This window comes from Pseudophryne corroboree, chromosome 1 (genome assembly GCF_028390025.1).
Source record: "Pseudophryne corroboree isolate aPseCor3 chromosome 1, aPseCor3.hap2, whole genome shotgun sequence".
In the NCBI taxonomy this organism is placed as follows: Eukaryota; Metazoa; Chordata; class Amphibia; order Anura; family Myobatrachidae; genus Pseudophryne; species Pseudophryne corroboree.
This window is the reverse complement of record NC_086444.1, coordinates 776247905-776266715: the sequence shown is the minus strand read 5'-3', so window position 1 is coordinate 776266715 and position 18811 is coordinate 776247905. Positions and strand designations below refer to the sequence as shown.

General features: G+C 44.9%; 1 protein-coding gene across 2 annotated transcripts in view; it reads left to right on the top strand.

The window, feature by feature from the left end:
- Positions 1–17814: 17814 nt before the first annotated feature.
- Positions 17815–18811, top strand: part of TSPAN5 (tetraspanin 5) — a 211563-nt gene continuing 210566 nt past the window's right edge. The window contains exon 1 of one of the 2 annotated variants that reach the window (XM_063917710.1): positions 17815–18649. In XM_063917710.1, the coding sequence (XP_063773780.1) occupies positions 18569–18649 (81 nt within the window). In that variant the 5' untranslated portion in view covers positions 17815–18568. The remainder of the gene's footprint in view (positions 18650–18811) is intronic. The other variant, XM_063917692.1, reaches the window with a different exon arrangement.

Genomic DNA, 18811 nt, shown 5'->3' with positions numbered 1-18811 from the left:
GGGGTGAGTTCAAACTAAAATCTAATTTTGCAGTGTAAAAATAAATCTAACATTTGTGGACTGCATGCAAAAGCAGCCAGTATTTACCGTTACATCTGTCCCACCTGCAGTGCAACATGGCTTTGCCCGGTATGTGGTGTTAGGTCGACCACACTTAGGTCGATCACTATTGGTCGAAATGCATTAGGTCGACATGGTTGCAAGGTCGACATTGATAGAAGGACGGCATGAGAGGTCAACTCAGGAAAGTGCCGACATGGGTTTTTCACTTTTTTCCATTTTTTTTTTTACTTTTTCATACTTTGTGATCCACTTGTACTATGATTGGGAATAGTAACCTGTGCAGAGTGCAGCGAGGTACCTTGCCCGAAGCATGGTGAGGGGACCCGGTGCACTAATTGGGGTTCCCGCCAATGTTACGGCGTAAACACACACAAAATAAAAGCTCATGTTGATTTTTTTCTGTGTCTACCTTTCCATGTCGACCTTTTCCAGATGTCGACCAAAAGTGGTCAACCTAGTGAATGCTGACCTAGACAGGGTCGATCCAATGATCTACACCCGTTTTGTCCATTTGCTTGATAATTTGCTTTACTCGTGTTGCTTTCAGACATTTTTCCAGGTCTAGAAAGCTAGCAAATTCCTAGGGTCTCATCTCCACGACCCCATTCGGGAGCAGGGTCATGGACCCAGCACTTACTCCCGGGTTGTTTCCTTTCACACATGCAGAAATTCTGTGTTTTTGAGCATTCACGTGCAAAAACCTGGGATATAGCTGCATGTGTGAAAGGAGTATTACAAACATGTATCAAGCCCATTATACAGTGTCTGAGTGAGCAGCAGCAGCAAGCTGCTTATTCTCATATTGCTGACAATCAGATTGATGTACCTGAATGCTGTGCACATGCACCAGCAATTCAGGCTTGTCAATCAAACATGCTCAGGGTCAGAGAGGAAGTGTCAGTGTGTGCTTTCTTTCTGAGCTGTATAGGAGAACGCACAGTGCCGACAGCAAAAAGTGAGTGAGAGATGGTATAGCAGCCAGAGGCATGATACATGAAGCAATATAGTGGGGGTAGGGTGGTAATATTAGACCTAAGAGTGGACAATGAGAGTGGGAACATTGTGTGTCAATAAGCATGACAAATAGACTAGCAATGGAATATGTATCTGTCTATCAAATCTAAAATATATGTTCAGCATGTATATTGATTGGTTGCCACGGGCAACTTCCTCACTAAAACTTCTCCACTCTTTTTTACTGCTTCATTCATCTCCCCTTCTCTCTGTGGGGCAGATGTATTAAGCCTGGAGAAGTGATAAAGCAGTGATAAGTGCGGCTAGTCACTAGTGTGTTATAACACCTTGCACTTATCACTGCCCACCTGAAACTGATAAATTGGGAATTCTACTAAACTTTCTGAAAGAAATTCCAGGATAAAATGGTCTCTACTTTATACACTACATAAGCCTTTCAGAGAGTTAAAGTGGAGAGAGATAAAGTACCAGCCAATCTACTCCATGTTACAGGCTGTGTTTGAAAAATGACAGGAGCTGATTGGCTGGTACTTTATCCCTCTCCACTTTATATCTGTCCACAAGGCTTAGTAAATAAACCCCCTAGTGAGCAGAAATATATACATGCTAATATGGAATAAGTAGAGATCTGTTTGACAAATATGTTAATACATGTAAATAAGCTAATTAAAAAACAAACAAGAAATAAACATAATAGTAACTAGTACTGTGTATGGGGAGCCAGTGTCGGACAGGGGCATGTAGGGCCCACCAGGGGAATTCAGTGGTAGGGGCCCATATTTAGGGGTGTGGTCAGTCTGCAGAGGGGGTGTGGCCTGCTCATTGGTTTGACTAACCATTAGAGAGTGCAACGTCTGGGCCCCTTCATAAATAATAAGATTTTAAACCTACCAGTAAATCTTTTTCTCCTAGTCCGTAGAGGATGCTGGGGACTCCGTAAGGGCCATGGGGTATAGACGGGCTCCGCAGGAGACATGGGCACCTAAAAGAACTTTCTAGTATGGTGTGCACTGGCTCCTCCCTCTATGCCCCTCCTCCAGACCTCAGTTAGAGAAACTGTGCCCAGAGGAGATGGACAATACGAGGAAAGGATTTTGTTAATCTATGGGCAAGATTCATACCAGCCCACACCAATCATACCATATAACCTGGAATACACCTAACCAGTTAACAGTATGAACAAACAACAGTATCGGTCCAAGACCGATTCTAACTGTAACATAACCCTTATGTAAGCAATAACTATATACAAGTCTTGCAGATTTTCCACACTGGGACGGGCGCCCAGCATCCTCTACGGACTAGGAGAAAAATATTTACCGGTAGGTTTAAAATCTTATTTTCTCTTGCGTCCTAGAGGATGCTGGGGACTCCGTTAGGACCATGGGGTTTATAGCAAAGCTCCCAATCAGACGGGAGAGTGCGGATGACTCTGCAGTACCGACTGAGCAAATGCTAGGTCCTCATCAGCCAGGGTATCAAACTTGTAGAATTTAGCAAAAGTGTTTGACCCTGACCAAGTTGCTGCTCTGCAAAGCTGTAATGCCGAGACGCCCCCCGGGCAGACGCCCAAGAAGAGCCCACCTTCCTAGTGGAATGGGCCTTTACTGAATGTGGTAAAGGCAATCCAGCCGTAACATAAGCCTGCTGAATCGTGTTACAGATCCAGCGAGCAATAGTCTGCTTCGAAGCAGGCGAGCCAATCTTCTTGGCAGCATACAGGACAAACAATGCATCTGTTTTCCTAATTCTAGCTGTCCTGGCTACATACATTTTTAAGGCCCTGACTACATCCAGGGACATGGAATCCTCCAAGTCACTCGTAGCCACCGGCACCACTATAGGTTGGTTCATATGAAATGAAGACACCACCTTGAGTAAAAATTGAGGACGAGTCCTCAATTCCGCTCTATCCACATGAAAAATCAAGTAAGGGCTCTTGTAAGACAAGGCCGCCAATTCTGACACACGCCTCGCAGATGCCAAGGCTAACAACATGACCACCTTCCAGGTGAGAAATTTTAACTCCACCGTTTTAAGGGGTACAAACCAGTGTGATTTAAGGAACTGCAACACCACGTTCAGGTCCCATGGTGCCACTGGGGGCACAAAAGGAGGCTGGATGTGCAGTACTCCTTTTACAAAAGTCTGGACTTCTGGAAGAAAAGCCAATTCCTTCTGAAAGAATATTGACAAAGCCGAAATCTGTACTTTAACAGAGCCTAACTTTAGGCCCATATCCACTCCTAACAGCAGACTGAATGGCTAACAGCAGTCCAAATGTAGCGACTATTGCAACACTGTTGCCAAGACTGCTGTATAAAGCTGTTTAGCTGTTAAATGAAACACAGTTGCTGGATATGAATAAGAATACTGAGGGCAATTATAGGCTCTTAAATATTGGGCTGTATTGTGAATCGCCTCAGAGTTCCAGAAGCCGGTACATAAATTGAAAGAGTGTTGAATTACCTCTCCAATAGGGCTAAATTATAATATTTCTGCTATCTCTAAGGAAATTGAGGAAACAAAGAAGCTATTATTGACTTATTTGAGAGGGATATTATCGATGGTAAGAACCGTAAATTTGAACGGGACACTGATGATTACATAAATAACCAGGTCCGCACATATAACAAGAAACAGAATTAAAGAGGGAGACCCCATAGTAGATCTAATTGGCATCAGCAATATACTGATCACTCTAATTCACGGACTACTCAGAGGAATTTGTCTCAAAATAAGCAGAGAGATAGGCCACTCCAAAATGAACATGATGGGCAACAAGCTGAGGCTATGGTAGTGACACCGAAACAAAAATTTCGTCCCAATACCAGTGCTGACAGCTCATTACAACAGAAACAAATCCATAGTCCAGTTTTTTTAGGGAAACAGAGAAAACACCAACGAGCTTTGTCTTCATATTACCATCAGAACAGATACAGTTCATTACGAATAAACACCCCCAAAAGAAGAAGAGACCCCAGCATAGAGGCCAACGAGGAGGAATCAGAATGCAGAGGAAAAAAGAGAGACATGAGATACTAAGCAAATCCACTATATAGAATTTGTCTTCAACTGAGCTTAGTTCGGTTGATCTCAAACTTTTGAGTCGAGGTCTTAAATTTGCTCCCACTAAACCTCCAGATCAATTTAACCTATTTGTTGACCTCAATAGATATATTCGCACATTGACAAGAAAAAGATATTTTGCGTCTAAAAAATTAGACAAAATTAAAATAGCAGGCTTACCTATCGTACTAGACGATCAAGACTTAGCTGCTATTAAATCACTTGAGTCACTTCAATTAGAGAGTGATGTTTCCTCAGGTCTGATACCGCTTTATAGTGCGGCTAGATCTGGTAAACGAATGAATAGGTTCAAAAATAGGTCTCAATTTTTTCCTCTACAATATAGGAGCCCCCAAATTGATATTTTTTATAAAAAGACCCTTGATGATTTTAATGATATATGTAATAAGGAAGCAAAGATAGTTAAGTATAAACAGAATTTGCACACTCGAGAAAAAAACTCATTACAGAAATTGATGAGAGACCCCTCCCTTGTCATCAAGCCGGCTGACAAGGGAGGAGGGATTGTCATTCAAAATACAGCAGACTATCTTTTAGAGGCCGAAAGACAATTCGGTGATAATAATCTTTACACCAAATTGACGTGTAACCCCACTAAGGTCTTTTTGGCTGCACTTAGTTCAATGGTACAAGATACATTTAACGATGGAGTCTTATCGAGAGAAGAAACTAGTTATTTGATTCCTTCACATCCCATCACACCCACTTATTATCACCTTCCCAAAATACACAAATCACTGATCACTCCCCTGGGTAGACCAATTGTTTCTGGTGTTGGGTCCCTCACTGCTAATTTATCACATTTTGTTGATTTCTTTTTGCAACCACATGCTGTTTCATTACGTTCACATATTAGAGATACTACTGCCTTTCTAAATTCTATGGCAAAAATTAAGTGGAAAAACACATATTTTTTTTGTCACATGTGATGTAAGTTCATTATATTCCAATATCCCCCATAGAAAGGGGGTTCCGGTGATTGAACAACAATTGATTAATACAGACACTGTGTCAAACAGACTACGAAAACTTATTGTGGACTCAATATCGTTCATTTTGTCTCATAATTATTTAATTTTCAACAAAATTTATTATCTACAGATACTTGGGACGGCCATGGGGATGAGGTTTGCTCCAAGTTTCGCCAACATATATATGGGCGCGTTTGAAAATGCGCACATATGGGGGCAGGACTTGGGTGCGGACCTCGTCTACTATGGCCGCTACATAGATGATTTGTTTTTTATTTTTGATGGGGATTACTCACAATTCACTCATTTCACTGCACTTCTTAATAATAATGAATATAATTTACAGTTCACATGCACAGTTAATAATAAGTCGATTTCTTTTCTTGATATTGCTATCTCTATCGTGGATGATACCAGAGTTACTAAGACGTTTCGGAAGGAAGTAGATAATTATAACTTCCTCCACTTTGAGAGTATGCATTCCAGACCATGGATGGAGAACATTCCATTGGGACAATTGCGCCGATTACGGCGCAATTGCAGTAATCAGGAGGATTTCAATGCACAAGCACTTGAACTTACAAATGCACTCAGGACTAGAGGTTATCCTTTGGAGCTGATTAATTCTGCATTGGAAAAGGCGAACAAATTGACCGGGGACAACTTCTCCTATATAAGGTCGAGAATGCATCTTTCAAAGAAGATCTTCCACATTTCTTTTCCAAGTTTAATAGTGCCTTTGGCAAGATTAAAAAGGTTCTGACTAATAATTTTCCCATATTGTTAATGGACAAGATTCTTAAACCAGAAATTGGTCAGTCTCCTTCTATTATTTTTAAAAAATCAGAGAACTTGACACAACATCTTGCCCCCAATTTATTCGTAGACAGGAGACCGGTGGTCAATGAGAGTCAGAATCCTTCGGCCTCCTGGCTAACAACCAAACCAAATGGTTGTTTTAGATGTGGTCTGGGCAACTGCATTACATGTTCTCATATCCAGAATAATTTACATGTCTTTGTATCTTCTACGGGAGAGGAACATATGATCAAATCATTCATCAATTGCAACAGTGAATACATTATCTACATATTAATTTGCCCTTGTGGCCTCCAATATATAGGGAGGACCACACGTAAGCTCAGAGTTCGCTTCTTAGAACACAGGCGCAACATTTTGAAGGGCTTTTTTAATCATGGAGTCTCAAAACATTTTTTTCACTTCCATAATTGAGATCCTAAGGGTTTAGTAATCATAGGCATTGAGACATTTAGTTTCACCCAAAGAGGTGGTGATAGATTTAGTAGACTCTGTCGCAGGAAGAATTTCTGGATACACCGGTTGAGGACCCTCAATCCTGAGGGCCTCAATGAGTGTATTGAGATTGATCCATAATACAGCTTAATAAACATTGTTTCCTCTTTCTTTTTCTTTCTTTTTTCCTCTCTTTTTATTCAGTATCTATATCATTTGTACTGTCGTTTGCTTCCTTTTATTCTCCCTCAAAATACAGGGGGATTTGGGTTTCCTCTTTTCTATGCCTGCCTTCATGAGGGCTCCATTAATATGGAGAAGTATAATAAACTGTGGGATAGATAGAGCAGAACTTATTTACTCAGTGATATCTTTACCACAATACAAAGGTGGGGTGGTTAGAACAACTCTTTACGGTCCTTTTCCTAGTAAATTTATTTCTAATCATTAAATTTATGATAACTTTAGGAACTTCAGTGAGGGCCTCTATGATAAATATTTAGAATGTTGTGATTATTGGCCCTCATTCCGAGTTGTTCGCTCGTTCTTTTTCATCGCATCGCAGTGAAAATCCGCTTAGTACGCATGCGCAATGTTCGCACTGCGACTGCGCCAAGTAACTTTACTATGAAGAAAGTATTTTTACTCACGGCTTTTTCTTCGCTCCGGCGATCGTAATGTGATTGACAGGAAATGGGTGTTACTGGGCGGAAACACGGCGTTTCAGGGGCGTGTGGCTGAAAACGCTACCGTTTCCGGAAAAAACGCAGGAGTGGCCGGAGAAACGGTGGGAGTGCCTGGGCGAACGCTGGGTGTGTTTGTGACGTCAACCAGGAACGACAAGCACTGAAATGATCGCACAGGCAGAGTAAGTCTGGAGCTACTCTGAAACTGCTAAGTAGTTAGTAATCGCAATATTGCGAATACATCGGTCGCAATTTTAAGAAGCTAAGATACACTCCCAGTAGGCGGCGGCTTAGCGTGTGTAACTCTGCTAAATTCGCCTTGCGACCGATCAACTCGGAATGAGGGCCATTGTCTCCATGTTTTATACGCTCATTTATTAAGGTTTTAATTTGTGCTTCCTTTTTTTATGTATTTTTTCTTTTTTTATATAAATATATTCTTTTTAATATCTCTTAAAAATGTGCAGTTGCACTGAATTTATACTGCACATTGATGCTGACAGTTGGTTACAAGATTAGATTATTTTTAATTTACTTTTTTGATCTTGTCACTAACCCTCTATTTTATTACTTAATTATTAGTTAACTCTGCTATTGTTTTATAGAGTGTTCTATATAATGTATTCAGATACATTATCTGTGGATAGAGAGAGTCTCGGTTCAACTATTGGTTAAGCCATTGCAATTAAAACAACCAAAGGTGTTTTGATGAATTGTTTTTTAATTGGTATATTGTTGATTTTATTGATCAAACATGTGAGTGCTTTATTGTGAGCACCTTAAATAGAGCACACATTGCCACAGGAGTCATCTTTGAAAAAGTCACGGGTTGCGTGACGAAACGCGCCAGGACTCCTACCCCTTTCTCATTGACCGACCGCACGCTCTGGGACACTTCTCACAGCCCTATTCCACCGGCTACAGGAGCAAGCGGTACGCGTCCCAGCACAGAACGAAGCCGACGTGTGAGTTCCGTGCGGCTTTAGTGGCCGATCATTAGCCTCTCTCCCTTTCATCACCAAAGGACGGTGCGCATCCAGGGAGTACCGGAGGACATTCATAAAACGCTGGATCCCTGTAGCGGCTTCCATTCAATCAGCCGCACACCTGTCTTTCCCCACACACTGCAGCGGGCGGTGCACGCCCAGGGGAATTAAGCTTACAACAGTAGGATCCCAGCCTGCACGGATAAACCCTCCAACTCTACAACCTATTGGGCATTTTGGACTCACCTGAGGACGCTCGGGTCCTTTAGCCCTATTGGAGAGGTAATTCAACACTCTATTTCCATTTATGTACCGGCTTCTGGAACTCTGAGGCGATTCCCAATACAGCCCAATATTTAAGAGCCCTCAGTATTCTTATTCATATCCAGCAACTGTGTTTCATTTAACAGCTAAACAGCTTTATACAGCAGTCTTGGCAACAGTGTTGCAATAGTCGCTACATTTGGACTGCCGTCAGCCATTCAGTCTGCATCATTGCTCTTATTGTCTGTTGAAACAATATATGCAATTTATGTGAGCTCTAAATTTAATACACGTGGCAATTCAGTGAGGATAGGTATCACGCCTTATATTTTATATATGAACTTGTGCTAAACAGAGTGTGTTTTATATTGATTTTTTTTTATAATAAATATTTATTTTATATTTATATCTGACTCTTTGGTTGTGAAAGAACTAGGACCTCACAGTGTCAAAATTAAATGAGCGCCTCTATTTTTCTTTTTTTCTGATCCATATAGTTGCAGGAGTAGCACACAACTCCTTATAGAGGCGAACGTACATTTGACACTGTTGATTCCAGGTTGAGGATACTAACATTGTTTAATGTATAATTGGTAGACATAGGCGCAGCAATTTTTTCTTCTTTTTTCCATATCCACTCCTGTCTGTAGGAAGTGGAGAAAACGACCCAGATGGAAATCTTCCGTAGGAGCATTCTTGGTTTCACACCAAGAGACATATTTCCGCCAGATATGGTGATAATGTTTTGACGTCATCTCCTTCCTAGCCTTTATTAGAGTAGGTATAACCTCCTCCGGAATACCCTTCTCCGCTAGGATCCGGCGTTCAACCGCCATGCCATCAAACGTAACCGCGGTAAGTCTTGGAACAGACAGGGCCCCTGCTGTAACAGGTCCTCTCTTAGAGGAAGAGGCCAAGGATCTTCTGTGAGCATCTCCTGAAGATCTGAGTACCAGGCCCTTCGAGGCCAGTCTGGAACAATGAGTATTGTCTGTACTCTTTTTCATCTTATGATCCTCAACACTTTTGTGATGAGAGGAAGTGGAGGAAACACATAGACCGACTGGAACACCCATGGCGTTACCAGAGCGTCTACTGCTATTGCCTGAAGGTCCCGGGACCTGGCACAATACCTCCAAAGCTTTTTGTTGAGGCGTTACGCCATCATGTCTATTTGAGGAACTCCCCAGAGACCCGTTATCTCTGCAAAGACTTCTTGATGAAGTCCCCACTCTCCTGGATGGAGATCGTGTCTGCTGAGGAAGTCTGCTTCCCAGTTGTCCACTCCCGGAATGAATACCGCTGACAGAGCGCTTACGTGATTTTCCGCCCAGCGAAGAATCCTGGTGGCTTCCGCCATCACGACTCTGCTTCTTGTTCCGCCTTGGCGGTTCACATGAGCTAATGCTGTGACATTGTCTGATTGAATCAGAACCGGTAGGTTGCAAAGAAGATTCTCCGCTTGTCGAAGGCCGTTGTATATGGCCATTAGCTCCAACACGTTGATGTGTAGACAGGACTCCTGGTCTGACCATAGTCCCTGAAAATTTCTTCCTTTGGTGACTGCTCCCCATCCTCGGAGGCTCGCGTCCGTGGTTACCAGGATCCAGTCCTGAATGCCGAACCTGCGACCCTCTAGAAGGTGAGCACTTTGTAGCCACCATAGAAGAGACACCCCGGCCCTGGGGGACAGTGTTATTTTTTGATGTAATTGTAGATGGGACCTGGACCATTTGTCTAGAAGATCCCATTGAAACGTCCTTGCATGGAACCTGCCGAAGGGAATGGCCTCGTAAGTTGCCACCATTTTCCCCAGAACCAGAGTGCATTGATGAGCTGACAATCTTTTCGGCTTTAGTAGTTCTCGGACCATGTTCTGGAGGTCCTGGACTTTTTCCAATGGGAGAAAAACTTTCTTTTGTTCCGTGTCCAGTATCATGCCTAGGAACGGTAGTCGAGATGTCGGAACCAACTGTGACTTTGGTTAGATTGAGAATCCACCCATGTTGTTGAAGCACTCTCTGAGAGAGTGACACGTTCTCCAGTAATTGCTCTCTTGATCTCGCTTTTATCAGGAGATCGTCCAAGTATGGGATAATTGTGACTCCTCGCTTGCGCAGGATCACCATCATTTCCGCCATTATCTTGGTGAAAATCCTCGGGGCCGTGGACAGCCTAAACGGCAACGTCTGAAACTGATAATGACAATCCAGTACTGCGAATCTCAGGTACTCCTGATGAGAGGGATATATGGGGACATGAAGGTAAGCATCCTTTATGTCCAGTAACACCATAAAATCCCCCCCTTCCAGGCAGGCTATCACCGCTCGGAGTGATTCCATCTTGAATTTGAATCTTTTCAGGTACAGGTTCAGGGATTTTAGGTATAAAATGGGCCTTACCGAACCATCCGGCTTCGGAACCACAAATAGGGTTGAATAATACCCTTTTCCCTGTTGGCTCAGGGGAACCCTGATAATCACTCGCTGTTGACACAGCATTTGAATTGCAGCTAGCACTACTTCCCGCTCTGGGGTAGAAGCTGGTAAGGCTGACTTGAAAAATCGGCGTGGGGGCACCTCTTCGAATTCCAGCTTGTAGCCCTGGGAGACTATTTCTATCACCCAAGGGTCCACGTCTGACTGAACCCAGACTTGGCTGAATAGTTGAAGGTGTGCCCCCACCGCAGGGGAGCCCCAATGTCATGCGGTAGACTTAGCGGAAGCCGGGGAGGACTTCTGCTCTTGGGAACCAGCCGCAGCAGGTGTCCTCTTGCCTCTACCCTTACCTCTGGCGAGGAAAGAGGAGCCCCGACCTCTTCTGGATCTATGCGACCGAAAGGACTGCATCTGATATTGTGGGGGTTTCTTTTGCTGTTGGGGAACAAAAGGTAAAAAGGTCGACTTACCCGCTGTAGCTGTAGAGATCAGGTCCGCGAGGCCGTCCCCAAACAATACATCACCTTTGTAAGGTAAAACCTCCATATGCCTTTTTGAGTCTGCATCCCCCGTCCATTGGCGGATCCATAAGGCTCTTCTTGCCGAAATAGCCATAGCATTGGCTCTTGAACCCAGTAAACTAATGTCTCTTTGAGCGTCCCTCATATATTTATATATTTTGGCTGCAACTTTGCATCATCGTAGTCGACACTGGAATCAGAATCAGTGTCGGTATCCGTGTCTACCTCTTCATATCTCACAACTTAATCTTACTGTCACAGTTTTTCACATACACTGTTCTACCTCAGGTTCCATCACTCGCATTCACCTCATTTGAAGTTCACTCTATCAGGATTTTCACCCCCTTCTCTCTGCATGTTGCAGCTATCTATCGCCCTCCTGGGCAACCTAAACAACAATTTCTAGAAGATTTTTCTGCCTGGCTCCCACACTTCTTATCCTCTGACATCTCCACCATCATTATGGGCGATTTCAATATAGCTCTTGACTGTCCACAATCTGTTCATGCATCCAAACTCCTCTCTCTAACCTCCTCTCTTGGCCTAACCCAATGGTCCGACTCCTCTACTCACCATGAGGGCCACTGCCTTGATCTTGTGTTCACCCGGCTCTGCTCAGTTTCCGAATTCACTAACACTCCTTTCCCTCTCTCTGATCACAACCTGATCACCTTCACAATCTCTTCTATTACTTTAAATTCTAGGACACTAAAACCAAGCAAGCCTCCTCTAACCCGCAGAAATACTAACAATATACATTTTCAACAACTTTCTACTTCTCTGCAACAACTGCTCTCACGAATCTCTACATTTACTACACCTGACACTGCTGCATCACACCTGCACCAGACCCTAGAGAGTGCCCTTGATGAAGTGGCTCCAGCTACCCATCACACTCCACGTAGGCTTAGATGCCAACCATGGCACTCTAAATCAACAAGACACCTACAAAAACTGTCACGTAAAGTAGAACGTCAGTGGCGGAAATCTCAGAATCCAAGTGACTTTCTCACATATAAGACTACCTACCACTCCTATCGTCAGGCCCTGGATACTGCCAAACAAACATATTTCCAATCTCTCATCTCTTATCATGCCAACAACCCCAAGCGACTTTTTAATACATTTAAATCACTTCTTTACCCTCCCTCACCTCCCCCACTAGCTACTATCCGTGCACAAGAACTTGCTTCCACCTTCAAGGATAAGATTGATAAAATCCGAGATGAAATGGTATGCTCTAACTCAGCCAGTGACCTGCTCAATTCCCTACCTGAACCCTCTGGAACTTTCTCTTCATTTGATCCCACAAGTGAAGATGAAGTATCAACACTCTTTTCATCCTCCTACTCCACTACCTCTCCTCTTGATCCTATACCCTCACAGGTCAGTAAAACTTTGTCTCCTGTGCTTATCCCAACCTTAACTAAAATCTGTAATCTCTCTCTCTCTACTGGTATCTTTCCCTCTCTGTTTAAACATGCAGTCATTACTCCCATTCTAAAAAAACACAACTCTGACCCAAACACACTCTCTAACTACCGTCCCATTTCTCAGCTACCCAGTCCCTCCAAGCTACTTGAGAGGCTTGCCTACACTCGCCTTACACACTTTTTTAACTCACACAACTTATTGGACCCACTTCAGTCAGGCTTTCGTGCCCGACACTCCACAGAGACGGCACTGACCAAAGTAGTGAATGATCTAGTCACTGCTAGATCAAAAGGCCATTACACACTACTTATTCTTCTAGATCTCTCTGCTGCTTTTGACACTGTTGACCACTCTTCTCGTACAAACACTACAATCCCTAGGTCTTCAGGACACAGCACTTTCTTGGTTCTCATCCTACCTATCTAATCGCTCTTTCAGTGTTCACTTCTCTGATTCTACCTCCTCTTCTCTACCTCTATCAGTTGGAGTACCGCAAGGCTCAGTCTTAGGTCCTCTGCTTTTCTCAATCTATACCTCCTCTCTTGGTAAACTAATCAGCTCCTTTGGATTTCAGTATCATTTGTATGCTGATGATACTCAAATCTACCTATCCTCCCCAGATTTGTCACCACCAGTATTGGATCGTGTCACTGGATGCCTGTCTGCCATTTCATCTTGGATGTCATCTCGCCACCTCAAACTCAACATTTCCAAAACCGAATTAATTATTTTCCCACCAGCTAAGAGTAGTTACCAACCTGATATCTCTATAACTGTTGACAATGCAACTATCCACCCCACCCCACAAGCTCGTTGCCTAGGTGTCACCCTTGACTCTGAACTGTCCTTTGTTCCACACATTCAATCTGTCTCTAAATCATGTTACATGCACCTTAAAAACATATCCAAAATACGTCCTTATCTTACACAAGACACTGCAAAAACTCTAATCCATGCACTCATCATCTCCCGCATTGATTATTGTAATAGTCTCCTTACTGGTCTCCCCAAACATAGGCTATCACCACTTCAATCCATTTTAAATGCAGCTGCGAGGCTAATCTTCCTCGCCAGACGTTCTTCATCTGCTGATCCGCTCTGTCAGTCCCTCCATTGGTTACCGGTATTCTACCGTGTCAAATATAAAATACTTTTACTTACATACAAGGCTATTAACCAAACTGCACCATCATACATCTCCTCACTCATCTCAAAATATCTCCCTACCCGACCTCTCCGCTCTGCACAAGATCTGCGTCTCTCATCCACATGTATTACCTGTTCCCACTCAAAATTACAGGACTTTACCCGGGCTTCACCCACTCTGTGGAATGCACTCCCACGCACAATAAGACTCTCCTCTAGTCTCCAAACCTTTAAACGTTCTCTGAAAACTCATCTCTTCAGACAAGCCTACCAAATTTCAGACCCACACACATAACCTTCACAGCTTCCCTATCAAGTTACATCCCCTCTGTACAGTCCACATAAACTCATATTTTGTCTTCCAACATTGCTGGGTGATCATATCATATACAACCCATTAAGAACCTAGCAACCTGGGGAACCATTATGTAACAGGTAGCATCTATCCTTGTGTATCAATGCCTATTTCCCTATAGATTGTAAGCTTGCGAGCAGGGCCTTCCTACCTCTGTCTGTCTGTCTGTCTGTCTTTGCCCAGTTTTGTTCTATAATTGTTGTTCTAATTGTAAAGCGCAACGGAATATGCTGCGCTATATAAGAAACTGCTAATAAATAAATAATAAACTATATAAGACTGCGTCCTTAATATGAGCTAATGTTAACAAAATTGTATCCCTATCTAGGGTATCAAGGTCAGCTGACAGTGTATCCGTCCAAGCTGCTACTGCACTACATACCCATGCCGACGCAATTGCCGATCTAAGCAAAGTACCAGTATGAGTGTAGATAGGTGTAGTCTCTTGCCTGCGGTCCGCAGGATCCTTGAGGGCCGCTGTGTCAGGGGATGATAGCGCCACCTTCTTGGAAAGGCGTGTTAAGGCTTTGTCCACTGTGGGAGAGGATTCCCAACGTACCCTGTCCTGTGTAGGGAAAGGGTACGCCATAAGAACCCTTTTGGGAATCTGCAGTTTCTTATCTGGAGTTTCCCATGCTTTTTCACATAACTCATTAATTTCATGGGAAGGAGGAAAGTTTATAACTTGTTTCTTTCCCTTAAACATGTGTATCCTCGTGTCGGGCACCGAGGGCTCATCAGTGATATGTAACACATCTTTTATTGCAATAATCATACACTGAATACTTTTTGTCACCCTGGGGTGCAATCTTGCTTCATCATAGTCGACACTGGAATCAGAGTCCGTGTCGGTATCTGTGTCCCTTATTTGTGAGAAGGGACTTTTCTGAGACCCCGACGGGTCCTGTGAGTCGGTATAATCCGTAGATTGATTACCTGCCGACGCACTGGACTCTGCTTTGTCCAGTCTTTTATGCAGTGAAGCTACACTAGCCTTTAACATATGCCACATATCCATCCAATCCTGAGTCGGCACCGCCGACTGAGACACCCCATTCATCTGTTCCACCTCCTCTTTGGATAAGCCTTCCGTTTCAGACATGCCGACACACGTACCGACACCCCCCACACACTGGGATATAACTACAAGGGGACAATTCCCTAAAGAAGGCCCTTTGGAGAGACAGAGAGAGAGAGTATGCCAGCACACACCAGCGCCAACTGACCCAGGAAAAAAAAAAAAACACAGCGCTTTTATATATATAAATGTATATAGATTTCCCCACTCACTGCGCCTTAATTATGTGCCCCCCTCTCTTTTTTTCAGCCCTCTGATGGTCAGCAGGGGAGAGTCCAGGGAGCCAGCGTTCTCTGCAGCCTCTGTGGAGAAAATGGCGCTGGTTAATGCTGAGGGATCAAGCTCCGCCCCCTCGTGCGGCGGGATTAGGTCCTGCTCGTGAATTTGAAAAAAATGGCGGTGATCCGTAGTTTACTGCCTCCGCACCCTAACTACATACTTTTTTGCCTAAAACGAGGTTTATTGCTGCCCAGGGCGTCCCCCCTGCGCCCTGCACCCATCAGTGCCATGTGTGTGTGTAAGTGTGGGAGCAATGGCGCGCAGCTTCCTGCTGCGCGCTTACCTCATGAAGATCTGAAGTCTTCTGCCGCCTGATGTCTTCTTATGTCTGACATACTCACCCGGCTTCTTTTTTCCGGCATCTGTGAGGAGGATGGCGGCGCGGCTCCGGGACGAACCCCAGGGTGAGACCTGTGTTCCGACTCCCTCTGGAGCTAATGGTGTCCAGTAGCCTAAGAAGCAGCGCCCTTAACTCTTAAGAAGTGGGTCTGCTTCTCTCCCCTCAGTCCCACGATGCAGGGAGTCTGTTGCCAGCAGAGCTCCCTGAAAATAAAAAACCTAACAAAATTCTTTTTACAGAAAACTCAGGAGAGCTCTCTGCAGTGCACCTAATCTCCTCTGGGCACAAGATCTAACTGAGGTCTGGAGGAGGGGCATAGAGGAAGGAGCCAGTGCACACCATATTAGATAGTTCTTTTAGGTGCCCATGTCTCCTGCGGAGCCCGTCTATACCCCATGGTCCTTACGGAGTCCCCAGCATCCTCTAGGACGTAAGAGAAAAAATATATACAGTAAATTCAGCTGCTGCATGCATGATAATGTACTAGATTAATAACGGATTAATAACAGCAATGCACTGTAGAAAATACACCATAGTCCAGTATAAGGTAACATATGTATGATGTATAATTCAAGTGCATAGTCTGGAACCTGATCCTTAGAGCAGGAGGTGGGCCCACCGGTGGTTTCCCCTGTACCCCTATGGGCAGAGCCGGCGCTACCCGCTCAGCAAGGGTATGCAGTGCAGGTAGGCGCCAAGCTGAAGAGGCGCTCTGACTGCACTGCTACCCTGCTGCTGCCGGCTGCCGCTGCGCCTGTCATACGGCGCAGCAGCAGCCGGCAGTGTGTAGCGCGGTTCCCCGGGTAATGTCCCTCTGGCTGCCTCCCCCTCTGCCCCAGAGAGACTGCTGCCGCCCACAGCGCACACACAGCGCCACTGCTGTCCTCCAGAGCTGCCGCACCTGGCTGATTAACAGGGCAGAGCAAGCGAGAGAAGGCGGAGGAGGTGCAATCCCAGCCGAGGCCTCCTACAGGTACGTGGGGTGGGAGAGGAGAGGAGAGGGAGAGTGTGCCGCGTAAAGGAGCATTTAGAGAACCCAAGCACAGAGCATGAAACAAAGTCAGTCACACTGTGGAATTGTGTACTGAAGTGGACTCGCTCATTCAGTCCAGTCACCAGGGAAGCCAAGCAGTGCAGGCACTCTGTGTGTCAGCAGTGTGTGTGTAGGGCACTCAGTGTATGTGTGGCATTTATCATGTGCATAAGGGGCGCTGCTACCGTGGGCATGTGTAAAAGGCATGCTGCTACCCTGGGCATGTGTAAAAGGGGTGCTGCTACCCTGGGCATGTGTATAAGGTGCGCTGCTACCCTGGGCATGTGTATAAGTGGCACTGCCACCGTGGACATGTGTATAAGGTGCGCTGCTACCGTAGGCATGTGTATAAGTGGCACTGCTACTGTGGGCATGTATGTAAGCAGCACTGCTACCGTGGGCATGAATATAAGTGGCACTGCTACCGTGGGCATGTATATAAGTGGCACTGCTACCGTGAGCATGTATATAAGGGGCACTGCTACCGTGGGCATGTGTATAAATGGCACTGCTACCGTGGGCATGTATATAAGCGGAAATGTTAACGTGGGCATGTGTATAAGTGGCACTGCTACCGTGGGCATGTGTAGAAGTGGCACTGCTACCGTGGGCATGTGTATAAGCGGCACTGCTACTGTTGGCATTATTATGTGTATAAGCGGCACTGATATGGTGGGTATGTGTATAAAGGGCACTTCTACTGTGGGCATTATTATTATTATTACATGCGGTGTAATGACAATAAGATAGCCCTACTGTGTGGCGGATTTTGAATTGGGGTGCTATTGTGTGGCCATGCCCCTTCCTTGTGATACCACACCTTCTTTTTTAAGGCGCACACTGTCCCTTTATTAAGTATTGGAGAGGGCGCAAATTTTGTAGTTTGCAGGGAGGCGCCAAACACCCTAGCACCGGCACTGCCTATGGGCCAGTCCAAGCCTGTGGGGAGCTGTTATTGGGTGAGGTAACATGTAACAGTATGTTCGGGACGGCCAGAGAGAACACATGAGGATATAATTTAGTGAACCTCCCACTGTACTGCTGAAGCATAGTAACTTATCCTGTGATGACGGGAGGAGGAGGAGGGGGCAGCAGCAGGAGCAGGAGAGAACAGAGAAGGGAGGAGTGTGTACTATAACCAGATTATAGGAGTGCCTTCTGTGAGAAGCCGGGTTATTCTGCCTGTCTGGTGCTAGCAGTCTGGATGGAGCTACATGGAATGTACTACCACTGGGCATCTCAGATCCACTGACACACTCTGCATGGCTTGTGGCAGCTGTCTCACACTCTGCATTGTGCCAGGCTACATCACACGCTCACTGTAAAGACATGCACTCTGTGTCTGTCTGAAACGCACACACGGCTCTGTTAATTTATTATTATTATTATTATTATTATTATTATTTTATCTCGGTTCTCCTTGATTTTCAATGCAAGAAAGTACGTCCATGATGCTCGGACTGTGACTGAGGACACACACACTGGCTGGAGAAGGAGTGCAGCCGGGCAGCATATAGGCTCACACTCGCAGACAGTGATTTGCTGGCCCTGGGCTACAGGCCTGGCACCACTGCTTACACCTGGCTCCCTCCCGGGCTCTGAGTCCTGATCTCCCCCGCACGCAGCTCGGGGACTTGGCTTCATGCACCAGCACAATGTCCGGGAAGCATTACAAGGGACCGGAGGTCAGCTGCTGCATCAAGTATTTTATATTCGCCTTCAATGTCATCTTCTGGGTGAGTGGCTGTATCCCTGTTCTGTCTGTGACAGTCTCCCTGACCTGCTGTATGTGTATCAATGTTACTGATCTAGGGGATCTGGGATTAGGCAGGCTATTATATCACCAGTTCTTGGAGCTGATTTGTGGATGGTTTGTAAATACTGACATGTGTATGGTC